This window comes from Dama dama, chromosome X, assembly GCF_033118175.1.
Source record: "Dama dama isolate Ldn47 chromosome X, ASM3311817v1, whole genome shotgun sequence".
Classification (NCBI taxonomy): domain Eukaryota; kingdom Metazoa; phylum Chordata; class Mammalia; order Artiodactyla; family Cervidae; genus Dama; species Dama dama.
The window spans coordinates 131,977,790-131,999,544 of record NC_083714.1 but is presented as its reverse complement, the minus strand read 5'-3'; the positions used below and the strand labels follow the sequence as shown (position 1 = coordinate 131,999,544).

The 21,755-nt window shown below is 41.1% G+C and overlaps 1 protein-coding gene across 1 annotated transcript in view; it reads left to right on the top strand.

Moving 5' to 3' along the window:
- Window positions 1-21,755, top strand: part of PHEX (phosphate regulating endopeptidase X-linked) — a 199,095-nt gene that overhangs the window by 41,606 nt on the left and 135,734 nt on the right. Inside the window, exons 6-9 of the mRNA XM_061136653.1 lie at window positions 9,406-9,474; window positions 11,985-12,101; window positions 15,106-15,189; window positions 16,410-16,555. Of these exons, the coding sequence (XP_060992636.1) occupies window positions 9,406-9,474; window positions 11,985-12,101; window positions 15,106-15,189; window positions 16,410-16,555 (416 nt within the window). The remainder of the gene's footprint in view (window positions 1-9,405; window positions 9,475-11,984; window positions 12,102-15,105; window positions 15,190-16,409; window positions 16,556-21,755) is intronic.

The following is a 21,755-nucleotide window of genomic DNA, read 5'->3' as shown; positions in this document are numbered from 1 at the left end:
TTTATTTTTTTTATTAATACCAAGGGACTGGCAAATGTTTTTCTGTAAAGGATCAGATAGGAAATATTTTAGGCTGTGTGGGCTATAATGATCTCTGTCTTAACTGTTCACCTCTGCTATTATATGTGGTAAAGCAGCCATAGACAGTATGTACATAAATGAGATGGCTGTATGGTGGGCTGGCCTGCAGGCTGTAGTTTGTCCATCTCTGATTTAGACAATGACCACCTCAATAAAAAATCTTTAGTCATTGAAAGAATTCTCATCTCCTCAAGAGGAAATTGTTAGTTACAGAGACAGCTGTATTTTTGTGTTGGGTGATGGAACAACAGCATGGCACTGAGAATATTCTAATGCTCTCAGCATAAGACATGCTCTTCAGTGCTCTATGATGATGGTGATGGCCCAACTGACCTCTGTCCCACGTTGACAGATTACTCACTTAAAACAAACAAACCAACAAACCATGTTTTAAGACTGTCATTCTTGGTAACTTCCCTGGCAGTCCAGTGGTTAAGACTCCCTGCTCCCAGTGTAGGGAGTTTGCCTGTTTACCTGGCTAGGAAACTAGGATCTCACATGCCATGTGGCCTAAAAAAAACAAACTTTTGTTCTTAATTTCAGGATATTGTGATATCCTTTGCAAATACATTAAGTGGTGTTTTTAAAAAAATATATTTTTTTTCCATATATTTTTATTAGTTGGTAATTAGAGGATAATTACTTTACAATATCATGATGGCTTTTGCCATATATCAACATGAATCAATATTAGGTATACAAATGTCCTCTCCCTCTTGAACCTCCTCACCTCCCTCCTCATCCCACCCCTCTAGGTTGTCATAGAGCACTGGCTTTGGGTATTCCCTGTGTTATACATTGAACTCCCACTAGCTATCTATTTTACATATGGTGATGTATATGTTTCAATGCTATTCTCTCATATCATCCTGCCCTGTCCTTCCCCCACTATGACCAAAATGTCTGTGTCTCCAAAGCAGCAAGGGAAAAGCAACAAGTAACACACAACAGGATCCCCATAAGGCTAACAGCTGATCTTTCAAGAGAAATCTGCAGGCCAGAAGGGAATGGCAGGATATACTTATAGTGATGAGAGGGAAAAACCTACATGCAACCAAGATTACTCTATCCAGCAAGGATATCATTCAGATTTGAAGGAGAAATCAAAAGCTTCATAGACAAACAAAAGCTGAGAGAATTCAGCACTTCCAAACCAGTTCTTCAACAAATGCTAAAGGAACTTCTCTAGACAGGAAACACAGAAAAGGCCTAGTAAAACAAACCCCAAATAATAAAGTAAACAGGATCATACTTATCACTAATTACCCTAAGTGGTGTTTTGAAGTAAGTTAATTTTCAGTTTTGCTGATTGTCCTCTAAAAAAGTTAACAGTTGGTCTTTGATTCAGGTTCCAAATAAGAATCACATGCACATTTAGTTGATATATCTATTTTAATCTACAGCATACTAAATTTGACTGATTTCAGGGTAACCTCATACCTAATGAGAGAAAATTCTTGTTTATAGGAGAATCATAGCTTTAAAAGGCAGGAGAAATAATAGAACTTCAAGATTCACTTCAGTTCAGTTGCTCAGTCGTGTCCAACTCTTTGTGACACCATGGACTGCAGCACGCCACGCCTCCCTGTCCATCACCAACTCCCGGAGTTTACTCAAACTCATATTCATTGAGTCAGTGATGCCATCCAACCATCTCATCCTCTGTGGTCCCTTTCTCCTCCTGCCTTCAATCTTTCCCAGCATCAGGGTCTTTTCCAATGGGTCAGTTCTCCACGTCAGTTGGCCAAAGTATTAGAGTTTCAGCTTCAGCATCTGTCCTTCCAATGAATATTCAGGACTGATTTCATTTAGGATGGACTGGTTGGATTCCTTGCTGTCCAAGGGACTCTCAAGAGTCTTCTCCAATACCACAGTTCAAAAGTGTCAATTCTTCAGTGCTCAGCTTTCTTTCTAGTCGAACTCTCACATCCATACACGACCACTGGAAAACCATAGCCTTGACTAGATGGACCTTTGTTGGCAAAGTAATGTCTCTGCTTTTTAATATGCTATCCAGGTTGGTCATAACTTTTATTCCAAGGAGCAAGTGTCTTAATTTCATGGCTGCAGTCACCATCTGCAGTGATTTTGGAGCCCAAGAAAATAAAGTCTGTCACTGTTTCCATTGCTTCCCCATCTGTTTGCCATGAAGTGATGGGACCAGATGCCATGATCTTAGTTTTCTGAATGTTGAGCTTTAAGCCAACCTTTTTACTCTCCTCTTTCACTTTCAAGATGCTCTTTAGTTTTTCTTCGCTTTCTGCCATAAGGGTGGTGTTATCTGCATATCTGAAGTTATTGATATTTCTCCCAGCAATCTTGATTCCAGCTTACGCTTCATCCAGCCCAGTGTTTCTCATGATGTACTCTGCATATAAATTAAATAAGCAGGGTGACAGTATACAGCCTTGACATACTCTTTTCCCGATTTGGAACCAGTCTGTTGTTCCATGTCCAGTTCTAACTGTTTCTTCCTGACCTGCATACAGATTTCTCAGCTTTAAAAGGCAGGAGAAATAATAGAACTTAAAGATGATCATTTTTAAAAATCCCTAATGATTTCTTTCATCAGTGTTTTATAGTTTTCTATGTATAGGTCCTTTGTTTCTTTAGGTAGATATACTCCTAAGTATTTTATTCTTTTTGTTGCAATGGTGAATGGTATTGTTTCCTTAATTTCTCTGTCTGTTTTTTCATTGTTAGTATATAGGAATGCAAGGGATTTCTGTGTGTTAATTTTATATCCTGCAACTTTACTATATTCATTGATTAGCTCTAGTAATTTTCTGGTAGAGTCTTTAGGGTTTTCTATGTAGAGGATCATGTCATCTGCGAACAGTGAGAGTTTTACTTCTTCTTTTCCTATCTGGATTCCTTTTACTTCTTTTTCTGCTCTGATTGCTGTGGCCAGAACTTCCAACACTATGTTGAATAGTAGTGGTGAGAGTGGGCACCCTTGTCTTGTTCCTGATTTCAGGGGAAATGCCTTCAATTTTTCCCTCTTACACTGTTGGTGGGAATGCAAACTAGTACAGCCGCTATGGAAAACAGTGTGGAGATTTCTTAAAAAACTGGAAATAGAACTGCCATATGACCCAGCAATCCCACTTCTGGGCATACACACTGAGGAAACCAGATCTGAAAGAGACACGTGCACCCCAATGTTCATCGCAGCACTGTTTATAATAGCCAGGACATGGAAGCAACCTAGATGCCCATCAGCAGATGAATGGATAAGGAAGCTGTGGTACATATACACCATGGAATATTACTCAGCCATGAAAAAGAATTCATTTGAACCAGTCCTAATGAGATGGATGAAGCTGGAGCCCATTATACAGAGTGAAGTAAGCCAGAAAGATAAAGAACATTACAGCATACTGACACATGTATATGGAATTTAGAAAGGTGATAACGATAACCCTATATACAGAACAGAAAAAGAGACACAGAAATACAGAACAGACTTTTGAACTTTGTGGGAGAATGTGAGGGTGGGATATTTCAAAAGAACAGCATGTATGCTATCTATGGTGAAACAGATCACCAGCCCAGGTGGGATGCACGAGACAAGTGCTCCGGCCTGGTGCACTGGGAAGACCCAGAGGAATCGGGTGGAGAGGGAGGTGGGAGGGGGGATCGGGATTGGGAATACATGTAAATCCATGGCTGATTCATATCAATGTATGACAAAACCCACTGGAAAAAAAAATAATAATAGTAAAAATTAAAAAAAAAAATCCCTAATGAATAAAAGGATCAAAACAACTGTCATCAATGGCTGCTAAAACTATTAGATGAATGGTTGATGGGAAAATTCAGGAGAGAGCAGACTGATATCAGATGAACCCAGATATCAGTGGTAAGCCATTGCTAAAAGTGGGACAACCAGATTTTGTGTGCCTTCTGATACTATGCAGTGGGAAGCATAAGCTATCACCAATGATGCCAAAAGAAAAAGAAAAAAATGAACTTGGGTCCTCCTGTAGTTTGAATCCCAGCTTATGGGAAACATGAGTAATAGAGGATCACAATAATCAATTTTTAACAGCTTGCCTTGCACACTTATTATTCAACTAAACTGATCCTAGAGACACTGAATTGTCAATAATAGAACACTTTCTAAATGGAAGGAGGTACTCATGTGCTTACTACAGCTCTCCTCTGCCAGGGTGGCAGCTTCTTCCAAACTGATGTGTTTGAGCATGGTCTGGCATTTGAGTGCAGTGTGTGTTTACTTTAGGTATATCCCTGTTCATACCATTTTGTATGAGGGGCTATTCACACACCTGAATTAACAGGTTAGAGCTACAGTCTTTCTACCCATGACGCAGCTGCTAGAAGTTCAAGCATGTATCTAGGTATTGGTAGGAACAGCTTTCTTCTTAGATCTGCATAAAGCCCAGTGAACCTGATAACAAAAACTAGCGTATCGATGGCTGCCAGTGTTGTAAAATTTGTGAGTGTTGCTTTTGTTAGAAGTGGTTAAAACTCTAAAAAAAAATCTAACTGAATATTTGGAGCCCATGAAGCACCTTTTAAGTTTTGTGGAACGTAATTTGAAAACCACTACCATAGTGGGAAAAAGAGTAGGCTTTGGTGTTTAAAGAGATTGAGGCTTGGCTTTGTGACCCACTCACTGAATGTCTTTGTGCAGGTTGTTTCACCTCTCACAGTCTCGTTTTCCCCAGGTGTAATGAAAGGTTGATTTGAATTTACTTTTCACTGTTGCTCTGAGCTTTAAATGGGATGAACTTGCTGACAATTCACAGGATAGATACTGGTCCACAGTAGCACGTGACAAAAGGTACCTTTCTCTTAAATCATGATCAGGCAGCTTAACAGAACCATTTGGGGAATGTTTCTCTTCAATCTTTGTGCCAAACATACATCTCAGATCTCGAGTTCAGATGCACAAGAAACAGGCATTTTCTTTAGTCAGTCTCATCTCTGTCACTGAACTCCCACCCCACCTTCTAGTTGGAAAGTGAGCCACTCTAGACCCTTCCTCACTTGGCAGCTACTTCATTTCTCAGCCTTCTCCTAGGGCAGCGATCCCCAACCCTTTTGGCACCAGGGACCAGGTTCTTGGAAGACCGTTTTTCCATGGACCGGGAGTGGGGGATGATTCAAGTCCATTACATTTATTGTCACTTTATTTCTTTTATGATTACATTAGCTCTACCTCAGACATCAGTCATTAGATCCTGGAGGTTGGGGACCCATGTCCTGGGGACTGGACATCTGATCATCAGTTATCTATTTCTGAAAAGAAACCTGCCATCCCAGCCCTTGGGGTTGGGTGAACCTGAAGGGGTGCCTCTCTGCTGCTGGGGCCCTGGGCCCCCAACTCCCTCTCAAATCCTGCCATTTTCTAGGGGCATTGACTGGTCCCTCTTCTCACAAGAAACTCTGACTTCTTTGCCTGCCTCAAAGGTCTTCTTTCTGCTCTGGGAGAACTCTCTCTTACCTCTAAACCCTTCTCCCTCAATGCATTTAGACTTCCTTTTCCATCACATTCTATTGCTATTTTCCTCAATGTTCTAGGCTTTCCTAATCCCACAAACCCATGGGGATAAGGAAAAAAAAAAAAAACAGCTTTGGTAAGGCACATCACTATGGGCATACTCTTAGGTGGTATCTTTGGGTGAAGAAAAAAGACACTCTTCCAATGGATATTCCCATCCTGAGGACATGTGGTTTGGCAAGCTGGGGCTGCTCAAAGCTACACGATGGTGCTCTAAGTTCCCTGGTGGCACGATGACACAGAATTTGCCACAGGCTTAAATGGGAGAAAGGAAAAACAAAAATACACGAGATCGCAGATTAATGCCTCAGAGCATATCTTGCTACATGTGTTTGGCTTCATTTTGTGTAAGGAGATAGCAAGAATGAGGATTTAAAGGACAATAAAAGACTTTGGAATGTCTGTGGTCCTGAAAGAGTGTTTGGAAGGTCAAGGTTGTGTCAGTATGTGTTACCAGAACAGTGACTTGAAGTGACCATCACCCAGTGGCCTGCATTTGTGCGACTCTTAGTAAAATCTGTAAGGATGATAAGGACAGACTTTCCTGGAGATAAAGTTTTTGTTTTTTGTCCTATAACTACACCATAATGTGTGATATGTTTCTTCTTGTATTACTGTTTTGTTTCCTCACCTGTGTGTTGTTTCAGTCAGAGAAAAAAATTTATATTTTAGTTCAGGGTATCAGATTTCCTAAACATGTATTTTGTTTTCTACTTGCAATATTAAGATCAGTTACAAATGCATGGATTAAAAAACCTAAAATAACATAGTATCCTAATATTGGCCTCTTGAGAAAGTCTTTTGCGTCAAGCGTTTGTTTCTAATTTCAGTTGACTAACCTTATTCAATCAGTTTCATATATTTAAGAGGTTCCCTCGGAACTGTAGCAATCTGAAGATTTAAAACAGGTCCGGTAACTTCACTTGAATCGTCTAAACTTCTACAATAAATAAATTTAACTTCATTTCATCAGAGGGAAGCTTTGGCTTTCTTGATATTGTCTACACAGTTTCCTTTCCTTTGAGACTAAAGCTCAAAAAGTTCTCCAAGTGGTTCAACTCTAATTGAAAGCCAAATCATCTTAATCATAATATTGTGTTTCATGTTCCTGGCTTACTTAATTTTTGGAAGAAAGGGTGGTGTATTGGGAATTGGAGTATGATGAAGCCAGGCTGGCTTGTGACTTGGTTGTTTGGGGCCAATTAGAGAAGAAGATTGAACACAATAATTTGAGGTTTTTAGCAATACACCCAGGCAAGGTCGATGTTATGAAAACATCTTTTCCCCCCAATTAGCTTAACTTTTTAAATGTGTGGATAAGATTTAAGGTAGAAAATTTGATGTCGGGTTCAGTTTTATTCAGTCTTTGGGCGGTTGCTTGTACTCAAGAAAGAACAGCCAGACATTTAGAGGAAGTTCTAGAACTTTAAAATTTTTATGTATTTAAAATTTTACTTACAGTTAAATTCACTTTTTGTGAAGCTCAAGTCTGTAAGTTTTTACAAATGCATGGAGTCACAGAATCACCACCATAATCAAGACAGACAATAGTCCGTCCCGTCACTTCCCCCAAATTTACCTTGTGTTGCCCTTTTGTAATCATCCACTCTCCCTATCCCCAGTTCTCCATCCCTGTAGTTTTGCCTTTTTGGGGGATGTGATTAAAATATGCCCATATTGTTGCATGTATCAGTAGTTAATTCCTTTTTATGGGTGAGTATCACAGTTTATCCATTTGCCAGTTGAAGGACATTAGGGTTGTTTCAGAATTTTGGCAATAATGAATAAAGTTACATGTGGGTTTCTGTGTGAGTATAAGTTTTCATTTATCTTTGGTAAGTGGCTGGGAAATGATATTGCTGGGTCATATGTACATTCAGTTTTGTAAGAAACTATCAGACTGATTTCCAACGTGACTCTGTCTTGTTGCATTCCCACCAACAGTGTATGAGTGAACTAGTTTTCCCACATCCTCACCAGTACATGGCATTATCGGTGTTTTGTTTTTTTGGCCATGCCATGAGTCATGTGGGAACTTAGTTCCCCAACCAGAGATTGAACCTATACCCCTTGTAGTGGAAGTGAGACGTCTTAACCACTGAACTGCCAGAGAAGTCCCTGACATTATCAGTGTTTTTGTTTTTTGTTTTTGCCATCCTAGTAGATGTATAGTGGTATTTTACTGTGGGTATCATATACATTTTCTAATGACTAGTGATTTTAAGCATGCTTTCATAAATTTATTTTCCATTTGAATATTTTCTTGGGTGAAATGTCTGTTCAGATCTTTTGTCCAGTTTTAAATTGGGCAGTTTGTTTTTTTATTGAGTTATGAGGGTTCTTTATATATTCTGGATGCAAGTCTTTTGTCATATATGTGATTTTCAGATATTTTCTTCCTATCTGTAGCTTATCCTTTTTATTCTCTTAACAATGTCTTTCACGGAGCAAAAATGTTTAATGATGATGAGGTCCAATTTATTTTTTCTCTTATGAATCTGATTTTGGTGTCATATCTAAGAACTCTTTGTGTAACCCCAGGTCAAAGATTTTCCCGTATGTTTTTTTACTGCAAGTTTTATTTGTTGTTGTTGTTCAGTCTCTAAGTCATGTGTGACTCTTTGCGACCCCATGGACTGCAGCACTCCAGGCTTCCCTGTCTTTGTCTATCTCCCAGTGTGCTCAAATTCATGTCCATTGAGTCGGTGATGCCATCCAAACATCTCAACCTCTGCCCCCCCTTCTCCTTTTGCCTTTCATCTTTCCCAGCATCAGGGTCTTGTCCAATGAGTCATCTCTTCGTGTCAGGTGGCCAAAGTAATGGAGCTTCAGCTTCAGCATCAGTCCTTCCAGTGAATATTCAGGGTTGATTTCCTTTAGGATTGACTGATTTGATCTCCTTGCAGTCCAAGGGACTCTCAAGAGTCTTCTCCAGCACCACAATTTAGAAGCATCAGTTCTTTGGCACTCAGCCTTCTTTATGGTCCAACTCTCACATCCATACATGACTACTGGAAAAACCATAGCTTTGACTACACAGACCTTTGTTGGCAAAGTAATGTCTCTGCTTTTTAATATGCTGTCTAGGTTTGTCATAGCTTTCCTTCCAAGGAGCAAGCTTCTTTTAATTTCATGGGTGCAGTCACCAATCCATAGTGATTTTGTTTTATATTGTTAGGTTTTATATGTAGTTCTAGATCCATATCATATTAATTTTTGTGCAGGTCGTGATGTCTGATTTGAGATTCATTTTTTTTGGCAAATGGATATCTGATTATTCTAGCACACTTGTTTGGAAAGATTATAATCCTCTTTGATTACCTTTAAGGTGCTGAAAGTTTTAATTCGAGAAATTATGCTATAATTTTCTCTAATAATAATTATACATATTTAGTTGTCTGCTTATTATTTGTATTTTCATCACCTATTTCAAATTTTCCAGAGAGGGTTCTAAAGTTTGCAAAGATTTCTCAAAGCAAAATCACCTCTCTGGATTTTGTTTCTCTACCCATCAAATGGGGGGGAGGCAGGAATCAGATAATCCTATTTCAAAGTCATCTAGCTTTGACACTATTTAGTATTGTTAGAAACTCAAAAGGTTAGAAATCATGAATCAGGGGCAGGTCTCTGATACTTGATAACTGTCATTGATTGCTGCAGCACCTGTTTGCTTTGAATTGTTTTAGTAATGATGACACATGCTCAAAATATGGCAGGGATCCCGATTTCATGACTCATTAACATGGTACAGAAGAATTTTCAGTGCCAGCAGAATGCTTTGTTTTTTGTTTCAACAGCTGGACCAAGCGGCGCTCTCCCTAGCCGTGAGGGAAGACTACCTTGATAACAGCACAGAAGCCAAGTCTGTAAGTTTTCCTCAATCAACTCTGCATCTTGTCAGACATTGTGAGGTTCCTAAGTTGTTCTAAAATCCCTAACTCTTTACTTGAATGGAGCAGTGTGGGTGTTTGACGACCATATTCCCAATGTAGGAAGCAAAGGCCTTTTCTTTGGGCAGATAAATGGCCCTCCCTGTTTTCTGGAAGTCTGGAAATGAAGGCTGAGCACTCTCTGTGCTCAGTGTCCTTATAGGTGAGCGGGGAAGACAGCACACCAAATGTGGTACCCAAGGAGTGGTCTTGCAGCCAGCCCTCAGAAGTATGGACAGCTCTCAGTATGTTGCAGAAGTGTGGGAATGGACACCCAGTTGACCAGCGGGTCCCAAATTGCATTGCTTAAGAATCACCTCAGAAGCTTCTATTATGTTGATTTTTGGGCCTCAGCCATGGAAAGTCGGATTTAGTAGACTTGAAGTGGGGCCTAGGAATCTGTTTTTTTTTAATTGGTGCCCTAGGTTAACATAAGGTTAATGAGAACCAGATGGGATCAATCCGCTCAAACTTCTTGCTTTGGCTTGGAAACCCAGTCATTTCCTGGAGATTGGATTAGAGCTGGTTTATTCCTGACACTTTGAATTCATTTTGGAACCTTTGTTGAACTTCCAAGGGAGCCTCAGGCCTGGGGGACCCTTGACCAGGGAGGCTCGGGTTTCTGGCCTGGCCTGAGAATGCAGGGACTTTGATGGGGGAAGTGTTGGCTCTCATGGAGTCCCTGCTCCTTTGCTGATAGGAAAGCCTGTATTTAGAAGGCTCTGAAGGGCAGGAACCTCAGCGACTTTCTGGCTGAGGACACTCATCAAAAAAGGTTGGCAAGTTTTCCTTCTTGAAATTGGACAGAATGAACTTTTACCAGTCTGGAGGCACTTCTGTTTCTACTTGGGTCACCATCTGATATGCAGCCATGCTTGAAATGTTGTCCCTGCCCTGTAACCAGTCAGTCTTGTAGACTCTGCCTTCAAAATATCTCTTCCCCGTTGGTGCCTCCTTTGTCTCCCTACTGCCCTAGGGCAGATCTTTGTTGAGTCTCCTTTTAACTATTCCCTCCTCCCCTTCATTCCATTAGCTCCTTAGCACCACTTGGCAAGCTCTCAAAGTACATCTCCCAGTGTGCTTTTGCTCACAAGTTAGACTCTGTATTCCTTAGAGGGAGTTCAAGGCCTCTTTACAACCTAGTCCCAAACCACCTTTGCTGTCTCACCTATCTTTATTCTTTCCGCAACAAAGGCAGCTCGCACACCTCTCAGAAGGATGCCCCTGCTCCTGAGTCTGTCCCCTTTAAAAAACTCTTTCCCTGGTTTCTTGAGGCTAGAATTCTCTAGTTCTTGAGTTTCCAAGCACTTAGCAGCTTTATTAAAGACTTTATTTTGGTGTTGCTAGTGTTATAGTTAGTAATGACGTGTTTATCTCCCTCACAGGATCACACACTGGGAACTAGACTTAAGCATTATTTAATTTTTTCATCTGTACTTCCCCTGTGTGCACAGAAGGCCTAGCAAGACATCTTGTATATGTGTCGGTCGAATAAATATTTTTGGAATTTAACTGAAAATTGCGAAACATTTCTAATTATGACTATCTGTGAGGCTTGCTTACTGATTCAACAAATATTTATTAAGGGCCTGCTATATGCCAAGGTCTTGGAGTCATAAGCATTATAAGAATAGCTTTGCAGAATCAAGGTGTATATTAGGGAATCTTATTCCCATAGCAAAACTATGAAACAGTTTAAAACCTGGTGTATTGAGTTCTTAAAATGTACCTGAAAGGAGAAGGGACCTACCCCAACCCCCTGACACACACACACACGATTCCTCAACTCCCACAAAGTAAGGTCTTCCTCTCCAATAGTGTGTGAATAGTCTGAAAATGGGTTCCTGAACATGCAGCAAGGAACTTCTGCATTTTCTCGGTTTCTCTTCATCATTCTTCTCATCTTTCCTTTCCTTTCTCCCTGAGCTAGTGAGAAGAACGTGGTAAAAACACTGCAAAATGGAAAAAAAAAAACATGCAATTGCTGGTCTTTTTAGTGTGGAGATGGGTAAATTGAGCTGGAAGAAAATAAATCACAGTTCCCACTAGTCTTCATGGATCATGCCTCCTGCTCTTAGCAACCAGTTCTTTCCCATTATTTTATTAATATTAAAGCCTCACTTGCCTGGAAAGAGGAGTCTGGACTCATTTGTAGATGTTTCATATATCCTTAATATTACCAGTTGCCAGAAAACAAATTCTCTTGATTCTTGGTGGCCGGACATTTCTATCTGTCATGGAAACAGTGCCCAAGTAGCCGTCATTCTTCTTTGTCCCGAAATGGTAGATGAGTGGTTGGTATTGCATAATGTTCATACCATACTTTGAGTACAGAGTGAAAATGATGGGCATTTATTTCCACCTGCTGTTTCTGCTCCTCTGTGTTCCTCAAACATACTTCCCTAATAGACTCTTGTCATGGTCCCTTGCTTCTTTATCTCTTACAGTATCGGGATGCCCTTTACAAGTTCATGGTGGATACCGCTGTGCTTTTGGGAGCTAATAGCTCCCGAGCAGAGCATGACATGAAGTCGGTGCTTAGGTTGGAAATTAAGATAGCTGAGGTAAGTCTTGATCTAAAATCTTTTTCTTTTCCTTCTCCTTATTTTAAAGGTGATATATCTTGCATGAGAATATATATAAAAATAAAAAATCATTCTGTGGCATTGTCCTTTGGGTCCAAGAAAGAACTCATAGCATCCTGCTTTGGGAAGTAGCAGAAAGAAAAACCGTAACAGATAGAAGAGCTCTTCTTCTGCCTCTGCTTGAAGCCCAGTCAGCGTCCACATGCTCCTCAGCACTGGACAAAGAAAGCAGCAGGGAGAGGCTCTCTCTGTTTTCCCAGGGAAATGCCTGTTTGGCCTCAACTGAAGAATATGCATTTGATAAATCCGTATGAAATTGGCTTAAGTGGAAGGTTATTTTTAATCTAGTTTACTCTTGACACCATTCTGATGCAGAATCAGTCTCATCTAAGATTGAGGCTTTGGGAAGTCTAGCCACATAATTTGATGTAGAAAGTGTATAGGGCAAGCTGGTAAGCATGTATTAGTTCTTATACCCAACCCTGGCTTTCATTCTTTTCTTGCCCCACTTTCATGAATGTCATTGTGTCATATGCTGTGTTCTGTGTAAGTCACCTTTTAAATTCTTTCAGGCTCATGGTGGAGACAAAAAGACCTGAGAACAAACTTGAGGGAGACTAATGAGAAATCCTACATGGTTAGCTTTGTTCAAAGAATTAACTTTTCTAGAAGAACCAAAGTATAAAATCTTTATACGTCCTCAGGACTGGACGGAACAGATATGATGAAATCTGCTTGGGGAGATACACTGTAGTGAAAAAAAATACTTTTATTAAGAAGAGACTGTGTATTTGTTGGTGAAGTGAAGTGAAGTGAAGTCGCTCAGTCGTGTCCTACTCTTTGTGACCCCATGGGCTATAGCCTACCAGGATCCTCAGTCCATGGGATTTTCCAGTCAAGAATACTGGAGTGGGTTGCCATTTCCTTCTCCAGGGGATCTTCCTGACCCAGGGATCGAACTCGGGTCTCCCGCATTGTAGGCAGACGCTTTACTGTCTGAGCTACCAGGGAATCCCTGTATTTGTTGGTAGTCTTTTATAATAGAAGTTGGTAAAAATCTTGAAGTGCTTAGGAGTCCAAGCACTGTTTGGTTTTGTGTTTGGCGAGGTGTGGTGGGGTGGCAAGGTGGGAGCAGGCTGATGGATAGGGTCTGGAGGAGTCAGCCTCTTGGCTGGCGTGGTGTACATGTGTGTCTTTCTCCAGACCCCCTAGTTGCAGCACATACAGTTCCTTCCTCTGTGTCACCTTTGAAGACAGCAAAGACTGCTGCAGATGTTCTGGAGTCAAAGACTGGGCCTCTCCGCCATGTCTAGAGGCCATCTGGATTCTCTTCCCAGGCAAATCGGAGACCCAGAGACCTCATTTGGACTGAAGCTCTGATACAGCGGGAAAGGCCTTGCCCTGAGCCAGGGATCTGAACCAAAAAGGGAACTCAAAACAGCTGGGCCGAGGCAAGACTGGGAATGGTCAAGAGGCTAAATGAAGTGACAAATCCGTGGGGTGGAGGAAGGAGCTGGCAGAGAGCTGAAAACAGCTTTAAGGCCAAAGGGCTCCAACCTGGGCCCCTGAGTCTGAGTAGAGCGAGGAAGAGTGTGGACATTCTCTGAAGCAGTGATTGAAATGGAGGCAGGAGGTTGCCTGTGAGCTACAGGAAGTCTCTCCCATGGATGGTGAGGAGGGAGAAGCTGAGGGCACTGAAGAGAAGAGGAGGCAGATGTCTGCCACTCAGCCTTCTGTGATTTTAGCTTGACAAATCCATGGCGCTTGGGTTTTTTTGCCAACTGATAATACTTGTCTCTGTATCTTACATCCCAGGTCACTAGGGACCTTCAGAACTAGTGGGGTACATCATCCCAGGCAGACATCTAAAGCTGGGGAGACAGGACAACTTCACCAAACCCCCCAGAAGTCCTTGTAAACACAGCCATAGAAGTGTGCATTCAGCTAATCACAACTAGAGAGATGTATGCCTAAGGGGAGGTCTTGTTGATGGCATGGCCCTTGGGATTGGAGCCAAGTGGAGTTTAATTGGAAAGACTTGCAACAGAAAATGGATCGCAAACAAAGTCTTGACTTATGGCCCAAACCATGAGGGTAGTGATGGTGGACAGGAGTGCAAGGGTAGGAGAGTCCTGTGTGAGTTGCAAGGTGACAAGTTTAATGCAGGGGAATCAGATGATGGAGGGCCTTAAGGCAAAATCATGATGTGTTGATCAGTATGAGGAGCTACTGCCTGTTTGCAGAAGTGATTAAGATGGCCCTTGAGGAAGATGACCATTGCTGCTCCTCTCAGATTAAATATGGCAGAGCCTAGAACCTTCGATTTGATGTTGCCAAACTTGCCAGGAGCACAAGTGTTGGGAATGGAAGGAGTGTGAAGGGTCAGGGCTGGAGAAGCAGGTGTGGAAATATGTCTGGGTGGTAACTGATCCCATATGCCTAGCAGTGGGGCCAGGGAAATCTCCAGGCCAGAGAAACCAGAGGGGAGAAGGGAAGTGAGGGATGGAACTGTTGACAGAACGATCACTGGTGGCAGTGCTGTTCAGATAGTCTAGTGCTCTTAGTGAGAGTGTTTCCCTGGGAATGAAGGGGTGGTCTGTAGTTTATGAACTGTAGAGGTTCTTACCTGGATACTACAGGTGGATTGGATGTTTGTCTCAAATCGCCCAATCTTAGCATGGCTATCTACTCCAAGCCAGTAGTAGATTTCGTCCATCCACATGAAAGGTTAGGGGGGGATTCGAGTAGTTATTTTTGTACCAAGTCTAATGTTTCACACTGAACAGAAAGGAAAGTTTCTTTTTATTTTCTTAATCCTGCCTAAAGTGATTTTTTTTTTCCCTCCCCTCTCCCAGGTTCGGCACCACACCAAAATCTTGAAAAAGTTTATGATACTATACAGATGTTTTGGCACATGTAAGAAGTAGTTATGCAGTTAGAAATGGTTTGTTTGAAAAAAATAACCAAAGTCTCTTTCCACCAGATAATGATTCCACATGAAAACCGAACCAGTGAGGCCATGTACAACAAAATGAACATCTCCCAGCTGAGTGCTATGATTCCCCAGGTTAGTGAAAGCAATCCAGGAAATTGTATCTCAACTGGTCATTTGACAAGCAATTCTATCTCACCTGTGTGTAAAATTTTGCCTCATAAAAGCTACCATTGATCTTCTTGCTCATCACCATCTCTGTCAGTCATCACATAAAATATCCCTTGGCTATGCATTGGGATGCTGTCTGCTCTGTGGAACAGAAAACTTTTCTAAGAGTGGCCAAAAAACTTAAAGCCTATTTCCTTATATAGACGAAAGTCTAGACATAGGTTGCTGTTGGTGTTGGTTTAGCTGTTGCCCAACGTTGTCAAAGATCCAAGTTCTTTCTCTCCACTCCACTCTTTTTAGCGTGTTGGCTTTTTGACTGCATATTTGATGACTCAGGGTTGTAAGGTGGCTGCCGTAGCTGCATATGTCACATCTGTCCTCAGAGCAGGAAGAAGGGGCAAGCCCCAGTATGGGCCATGTTTAACCCTTCTACCAGGGAAAACCAAAGCCTTTCCATGTGTCATCCCTTTATTTCTTACTGAGTAAAACTGGGGCATGTGGGACTCCCTTCTTACAGGGTAGGCTGGGCAAGTGAGTGGCTGGCTTTCCATTTCACTAGTGGAGGCAGGCAGGGGAGCAAGGAAAAGGAAAAACCTGGAAAGGCCTTTCCAGGTAGCCAGTTCAAGACGCCAAGACAGTGATGCTACGAAGGGGAGACATGTGTTACTCTGTGTTGTTGTTTGTTTCCCTCTGTGTAAGAAAGGCTGTGCCAGAGGGAGAACCAGAAATGTCGCGGGGCATCTATGTCTATGGGGACAGGAGAGTGAATGAGCATGGAATGGGGCCGAGTGCAGGGAGAAGGGAGGTGAGTGCTACTGCAAGAGGGATGGAGAGAGAGAGAGCAGGAGCGAAGGTGGGAGGAGGAGAGGGGAGGATGAGAGTGCAGGAAGGGCTAGGGACGTGAGTGCATGTGCTGCTGGGTGAGTATGTGCGCACATGTGTGGTCCATACAGAGGTGGCACAGAACACAGGTTCCATTTATGATTCAGCCAGCAAGTCTGGTCTGGGTGGCAGTGATCAGGCATTTATCTTCTAGATTTGAGCAGTTGCATATTTATTTGGTCTGAGATCACAAGCCATGGATTACATTCTACTGACTCTGGTTGCCTTTCTCCTTGATTGTTCCCCAGCAAAGGTTCTCTCACTGTGTTTTTTTTTTTTTTTTTTTGTCTTTCTCTCCTCAGTTTGACTGGCTGAGCTACATCAAGAAGGTCATCGATGTCAGACTCTACCCTGAACTGAAAGATATTGGCCCGTCAGAGAACGTGGTGGTCCGTGTCCCTCAATACTTTAAGGATTTGTTTAGGATATTAGGCTCTGAGAGGAAGAAGTAAGAGCTTTCTTGTGCATTTTACTGTGACTTTTATTTTTCCTTTGAAATTATAAGATCATCCCCCTCGTGTCCTTTGAAAACTGTTTTTTAGAGAAAGTTACATCAAAAAAGTCTTGGGAACATCTTTAAATCTTATCAAATTCAATATAAGTAAAATTGGATTTCATCCTTTCTCCTCAAAACTGTAACTTTCAACAAGTAAATATCAGGAGTTGTTTTATAGCTAATGACTTGATATCTTAAAATCCTAGAACCACCACTGTAGCAAAAGATGGAAAAAATATAAAATATACTGAGTTTTGACATTAAAAAAAAAAAGTCTTGGGAAAACGTGTGGTGTCCTTTGTAACAAACGAGCCAAGACCATCATCTGGTGTAGTTTATTTACTACGATGACAACAAATATACAATGTTTTTGCCCCTGATTTCTGATCTTTCTCCATATTCCCTCTGATAACCTAAATTGTTTATTAGTTTTGGAAACTAGTTATATAGTGATGTTATTTTTTGAGACTTCTATGTGAACATCTTTGTTTTCTCCTAGTTCATTCTTGATCTTTGGCTGTTTTTTCCTTCCTTCTTCTCTTAAGCCAATAAGTCACTTTGTGTCAATAAACCAAAGTACCAATACTGAAAAGACTTAAGACCACTCAGAAAGCTGTAGAAAAATTAGACTGGTGAAAGAATGTCAGGGACTGTCGGGTTTTTCTTTTTTTAAACAATATTTTGGAATTTGTTGCTTTGTTCCTTTGGCACTACAAAGCAAGGAAATTCTAAAAATGTCCAGGAAAGATAATTTTTTAATTGACATATAGTTGATTTACATTGTTGTGTTAATCGCTGCTGTACACCAAAGTGATTCCATTCTATCTATATGTACATTTTTAAATATTCTTTATCATTGTTGTTCATCATAGGATATGGACTATAGTTCTCTGTGCTGTACGTAGGACCTTGTTGTTTCTCCATTCCATATATAAAAGCTTACATCTGCTCACTGCAGCCTCTGACTCCATCTCTCCCCCAACCTCTTCCCCCTAGACAACCATCAGGCTGTTCTCTATGTCCGTGATTCTATTTTTATTTCATAGATAGTTTCATTTGTGTCATATTTTAGATCAGGAAAGAGAATTTTGAATCCTCATGAAGCCATTCAGATTTGACTACAGAAAATGAAGCACAGGAAGGTCAAATAGTTCACAATCACAGTTTAATAGGTTAATTGCTGGACCATGATTAAAAATCATATTTTCTTTTAAAAAATATTTGTTTGACTGTGTCAGTTGACTGTGTCAACTGTGTCAGTTTGACTGTGTTAGTTGCAGCATGTGGGATCTAGTTTCTTGACCAGAGATCAAACCCAGATCCCCAACATTCTGAGCATGGCGTCTTAGCCATTGGCCACCAGGGAAGTCCCCCAAATCACACTTACTTATTTGGACTTAGACAAGGTTATATTGCCAGGAATTATGTGAAAAAAAAAAAGAGGCACCTGGAGAAGTCCTGGGAATAAAATTTATCATCCATCCCTACCTATGAAAACATTTAGACACTTTTGAAGAGCTCTTCTCTTTAAGGTACTATTTTCTTATGATAAAAACAATGTGTTGTTCATTGAAGAAAGCATACAGAAAAGTAAGCATACAGAAAAGGGAGAGTAGAAATAATAAATTCATTTCAGATTCTGTGTGGGGTGAAACCTTGATATCCCAAGTGTAATCTGTGGATCAGTAATGCCAACAGCATCACCTTGGGCCTCTGGTAAAAATACAGATTCCGGCAGTCCTTTTCTATAGATCTGGAGTGAGGCCTATAAATCTGTATTTTAACAAGCACCCTAGGAATCTTATGATTAGTTTTTTGGGGAGATTCACTGCTTTAGAAACTTTTTCATGTGTACTTCCTAGCTCTGAAATGTTGTAAAATATGACCCAAATGATTTTGTACTCCTATGCCATTGAGTTACTCAACACTTTTTAAACTGTGGTGGTAATTTCTGTTGAAAGATGGAGTTTCCGTGCTATGTATACATTCTCCAGAACTTAGTGAGTTGGCTTCTTCCAGTGTCTTGTGTTATCTTCAGTTGTAAATTAGTAGGTAATTTTTGAAAATTTACTAATTTTGTTTCCACAAAAGCCTAATTGACAACCAGGAAATAATAGATTGGGCCTTGGTGTACTGTATTAGATAATCTCTCTGGTGGTGATTACGCTTTAGAAATGCAGGATCTGACATGACAAAAGGAGCCAAGAAAGACCAAGACTGAAGGGAGATTTTAATCTGGTTCTTATCAAAATGATAGCTTAGATGTAAGCATAGTGAACCACAGTGGAAGAAATGTAAATAGAAAAATTAACTGCAGACATTACGTCCATAACATAAGATGATCTGCAGATATTTTGAAACTTCCAAATCTCTGTCACATCATTTACTCTTTAGCAACCGATTCATCAAAAACAACTTGTATTGTATGTATGTTTATGAGATTTCAAAACACTGTATGCTTCTTGAAAATTTTGATAACACTTTATTTGCATAGCACAGTAAGTTTTTTTAAAGACCACTTTTATTTATTTTTAAAGTACTTTATTTATCTATTATTTATTTATTTTTGACTGCGTTAGGTTCTTCATTGTTTTGGATGGGGTTTATTTCCAGCAAGCAGGGGCTACCCTTCGTTGTATTGTGTGACCTCGTTGTGGTGTCTTCTCTTGTTGTGGAGAACTGGCTCTAGAGTGCACAGGCTTCAGTAGTTGTGGCACATGGGCTTAGTTGTTCCACAGCATGTGGGATTTTCCCAGACCAGAGACTGAACCCATGTCCCCTTGTCCCCTGCATTGGCAGGCAGATTCTTATCCACTTCACCACCAGGGAAATCCCCACAGTAACTTTTTTAGATTGCTAATCATCTTTGATCCTCTCCTTGGGTTGTAGCACAAGAGTGCTCAAGGAAATGTGCCCCTGGGTCCCCATGTTACTTTATTAGTCAGGACATACCAGTCACTGTAATAAGCACCTCTGCACTTATTGGTTTGTACCATGACGATTGTACCCTGCACTCCTGGAATGTTCAGCTTGGCTGTCCCTGTAAGGCAGCTTTCCTCCAAGTAGGGACTCAGGAACTCAGACTTCTTCCATCTTGTGGTTCTGCCTTCATCAGGCTTTTTGGAATCTTCTCCATTCAGCTGATGGATGGGGAAAGAGAGCAGAGGGTTGCATAGGCAGTTTTATGGGAAGGCCTTGAAGTGGTATGTGTCCACTCTGTTGACCAGAACTCAGTCACATGACCAATTTAACTGCAAGAGAAGCTGGGAAATATAGTCTAGCATTGTGCCCAAGACCGAAATATCAAAGAAATTATCTAATTTTCTGGTTTGCTCCTCTCCCTCACCCCCATGAAACAGTGAGCATTTGATGGTGGACACTTCTGTAATTGTTTTTATAACATCATGGCCTACTATGGTACTTCTCACATGAAGATTTTTCCTAAAAATTTCTAGAAGTTAGCCAAATGGCCCCATGACCACTATCTGGGAGGTGACATAGAAGCAGGACTCCAAAGGATAAGGAGGAGTTTTCCAGGTAGGGGAGAGTGGAAAAGGAGGATGTTGAGCATGTTGGGTGATGGGACTAACATTAACCTGGACGTTGTCTTTGAGGGGTTTCTGGACCTTCCTAGAAGTCCAGTGGTTAAGACTCTGCTCTTCCACTGCAGAAGGCATGGGCATGATCCCAGGTCAGGGAACTAAGGCTCCACATGCTGTGCAGCACGGCCAAAGAAAGAGAGGGAGAGAGAGAGAGAGAGAGAGAGAGAGAGAGAAAGAGAGAAAAGAGGCAACAGTTTCTGATTCAGTAGATCTTGGGGAAGGCCAAGGAATTCTCAGGTGATGCTGATGCTGCATACCTCTGGGCAGCCTCTAGGGTTTAGGAAGATCTCTTCAGCTTTGAGAACCTTTGAGAGGTACCTGTTTGGCTTACCTCAGGTGGTTTGGCTCAGAGAAGCAAATGCAAGTTGTGGAATCTGAAGATCCAAATGTTAGTCCTAGATTTGACACAAGCTTAGAAGTCCTTTGACCTCGGATCTTTGTTTTATTTGTCTGAAAATTGGAATAATAATAACCATCCCATAGCATTGTCATGAGGCTCAGAGAAGATCTTTGTGATCTCTTAAATGCAATACAGTACAAATGTAAGCTGTCACTAATTGACAACAAGGGTCAGAAAAATCTTAAAAAAAAATCTTCCTCGTCAGAGGCTTTGGGAAGTGATTTCACGTTGCTCTCTTTGTGGTGGATTCTCTCTCTCTCGAGGCTCTGTTTTCCTCTACTTTATTGATTGCCATTTTGGGGAAATTACCATACTGCTGAAAATGCCTTTTGAAAAGAGAAAGATATTATGTATTATTTTTAAGGACTATTGCTGAATCTTCTTTTTGTTTGGTTTTTTGAGCGTTAAGTGGCAGTCATTCAGTCATTCTGGTCAGATCTGTTCCTGGCGTGGTAATATTAGCACTCCAGAGCAGTGCTCCCCAGTGTTCTGTCAGCTTATTTATAATGCTCGAGCGGCTCATCAGTGCCATTGTCTCCCTGTGCGTGCTTCCCTGCTTCTGGCTTCTAGCTGTCAGAGGTCTTGTGCTGTGGACTTATAATGCCTTGCCTATGGAGGCCTCACACACTGTTCTTTCTTCATACCCACAGATTTTTGAAAAGTGCCATTGTTGGAGGGTTTTGACTGGTGAGGAAATCTTTGTGGAACAAGAGGGGTTAATCTGTCCATGTGTGGCATGGAGAAAAGCAGAGGCTTTCGAGTCAGATGTATCTTAGGCTTGTCTAGCCTTCTTTGCATTCCTCGTGGCATCTGGGAGGATACTTGGCCAACAGTAAGTGCTCAGTGAGCTCTTGGTGTCTTGCTCAGGATTAGGAATGTGAACTCAAAAGATCCAAAGGAATGACCTGAAACTACATGCTTATTACACCTGTTCTCCAACTTGGTTACACCCTGGACTTAGCTGGGGCAATTTAAAAATAATATTTGTCCTGGGTCTCAACCTAGAGACACTGATTGAATTGGTCTGGAGTGGCCTGGGCATCTGGCAATTGTAAGTTGGAGACCGACTGAGTATGAAAAGATCCTGAGGCATTACTTCATGGTTCTAGGTCTCAAGTTTCTTGTCATGTAAAATGCATATGAGGACATC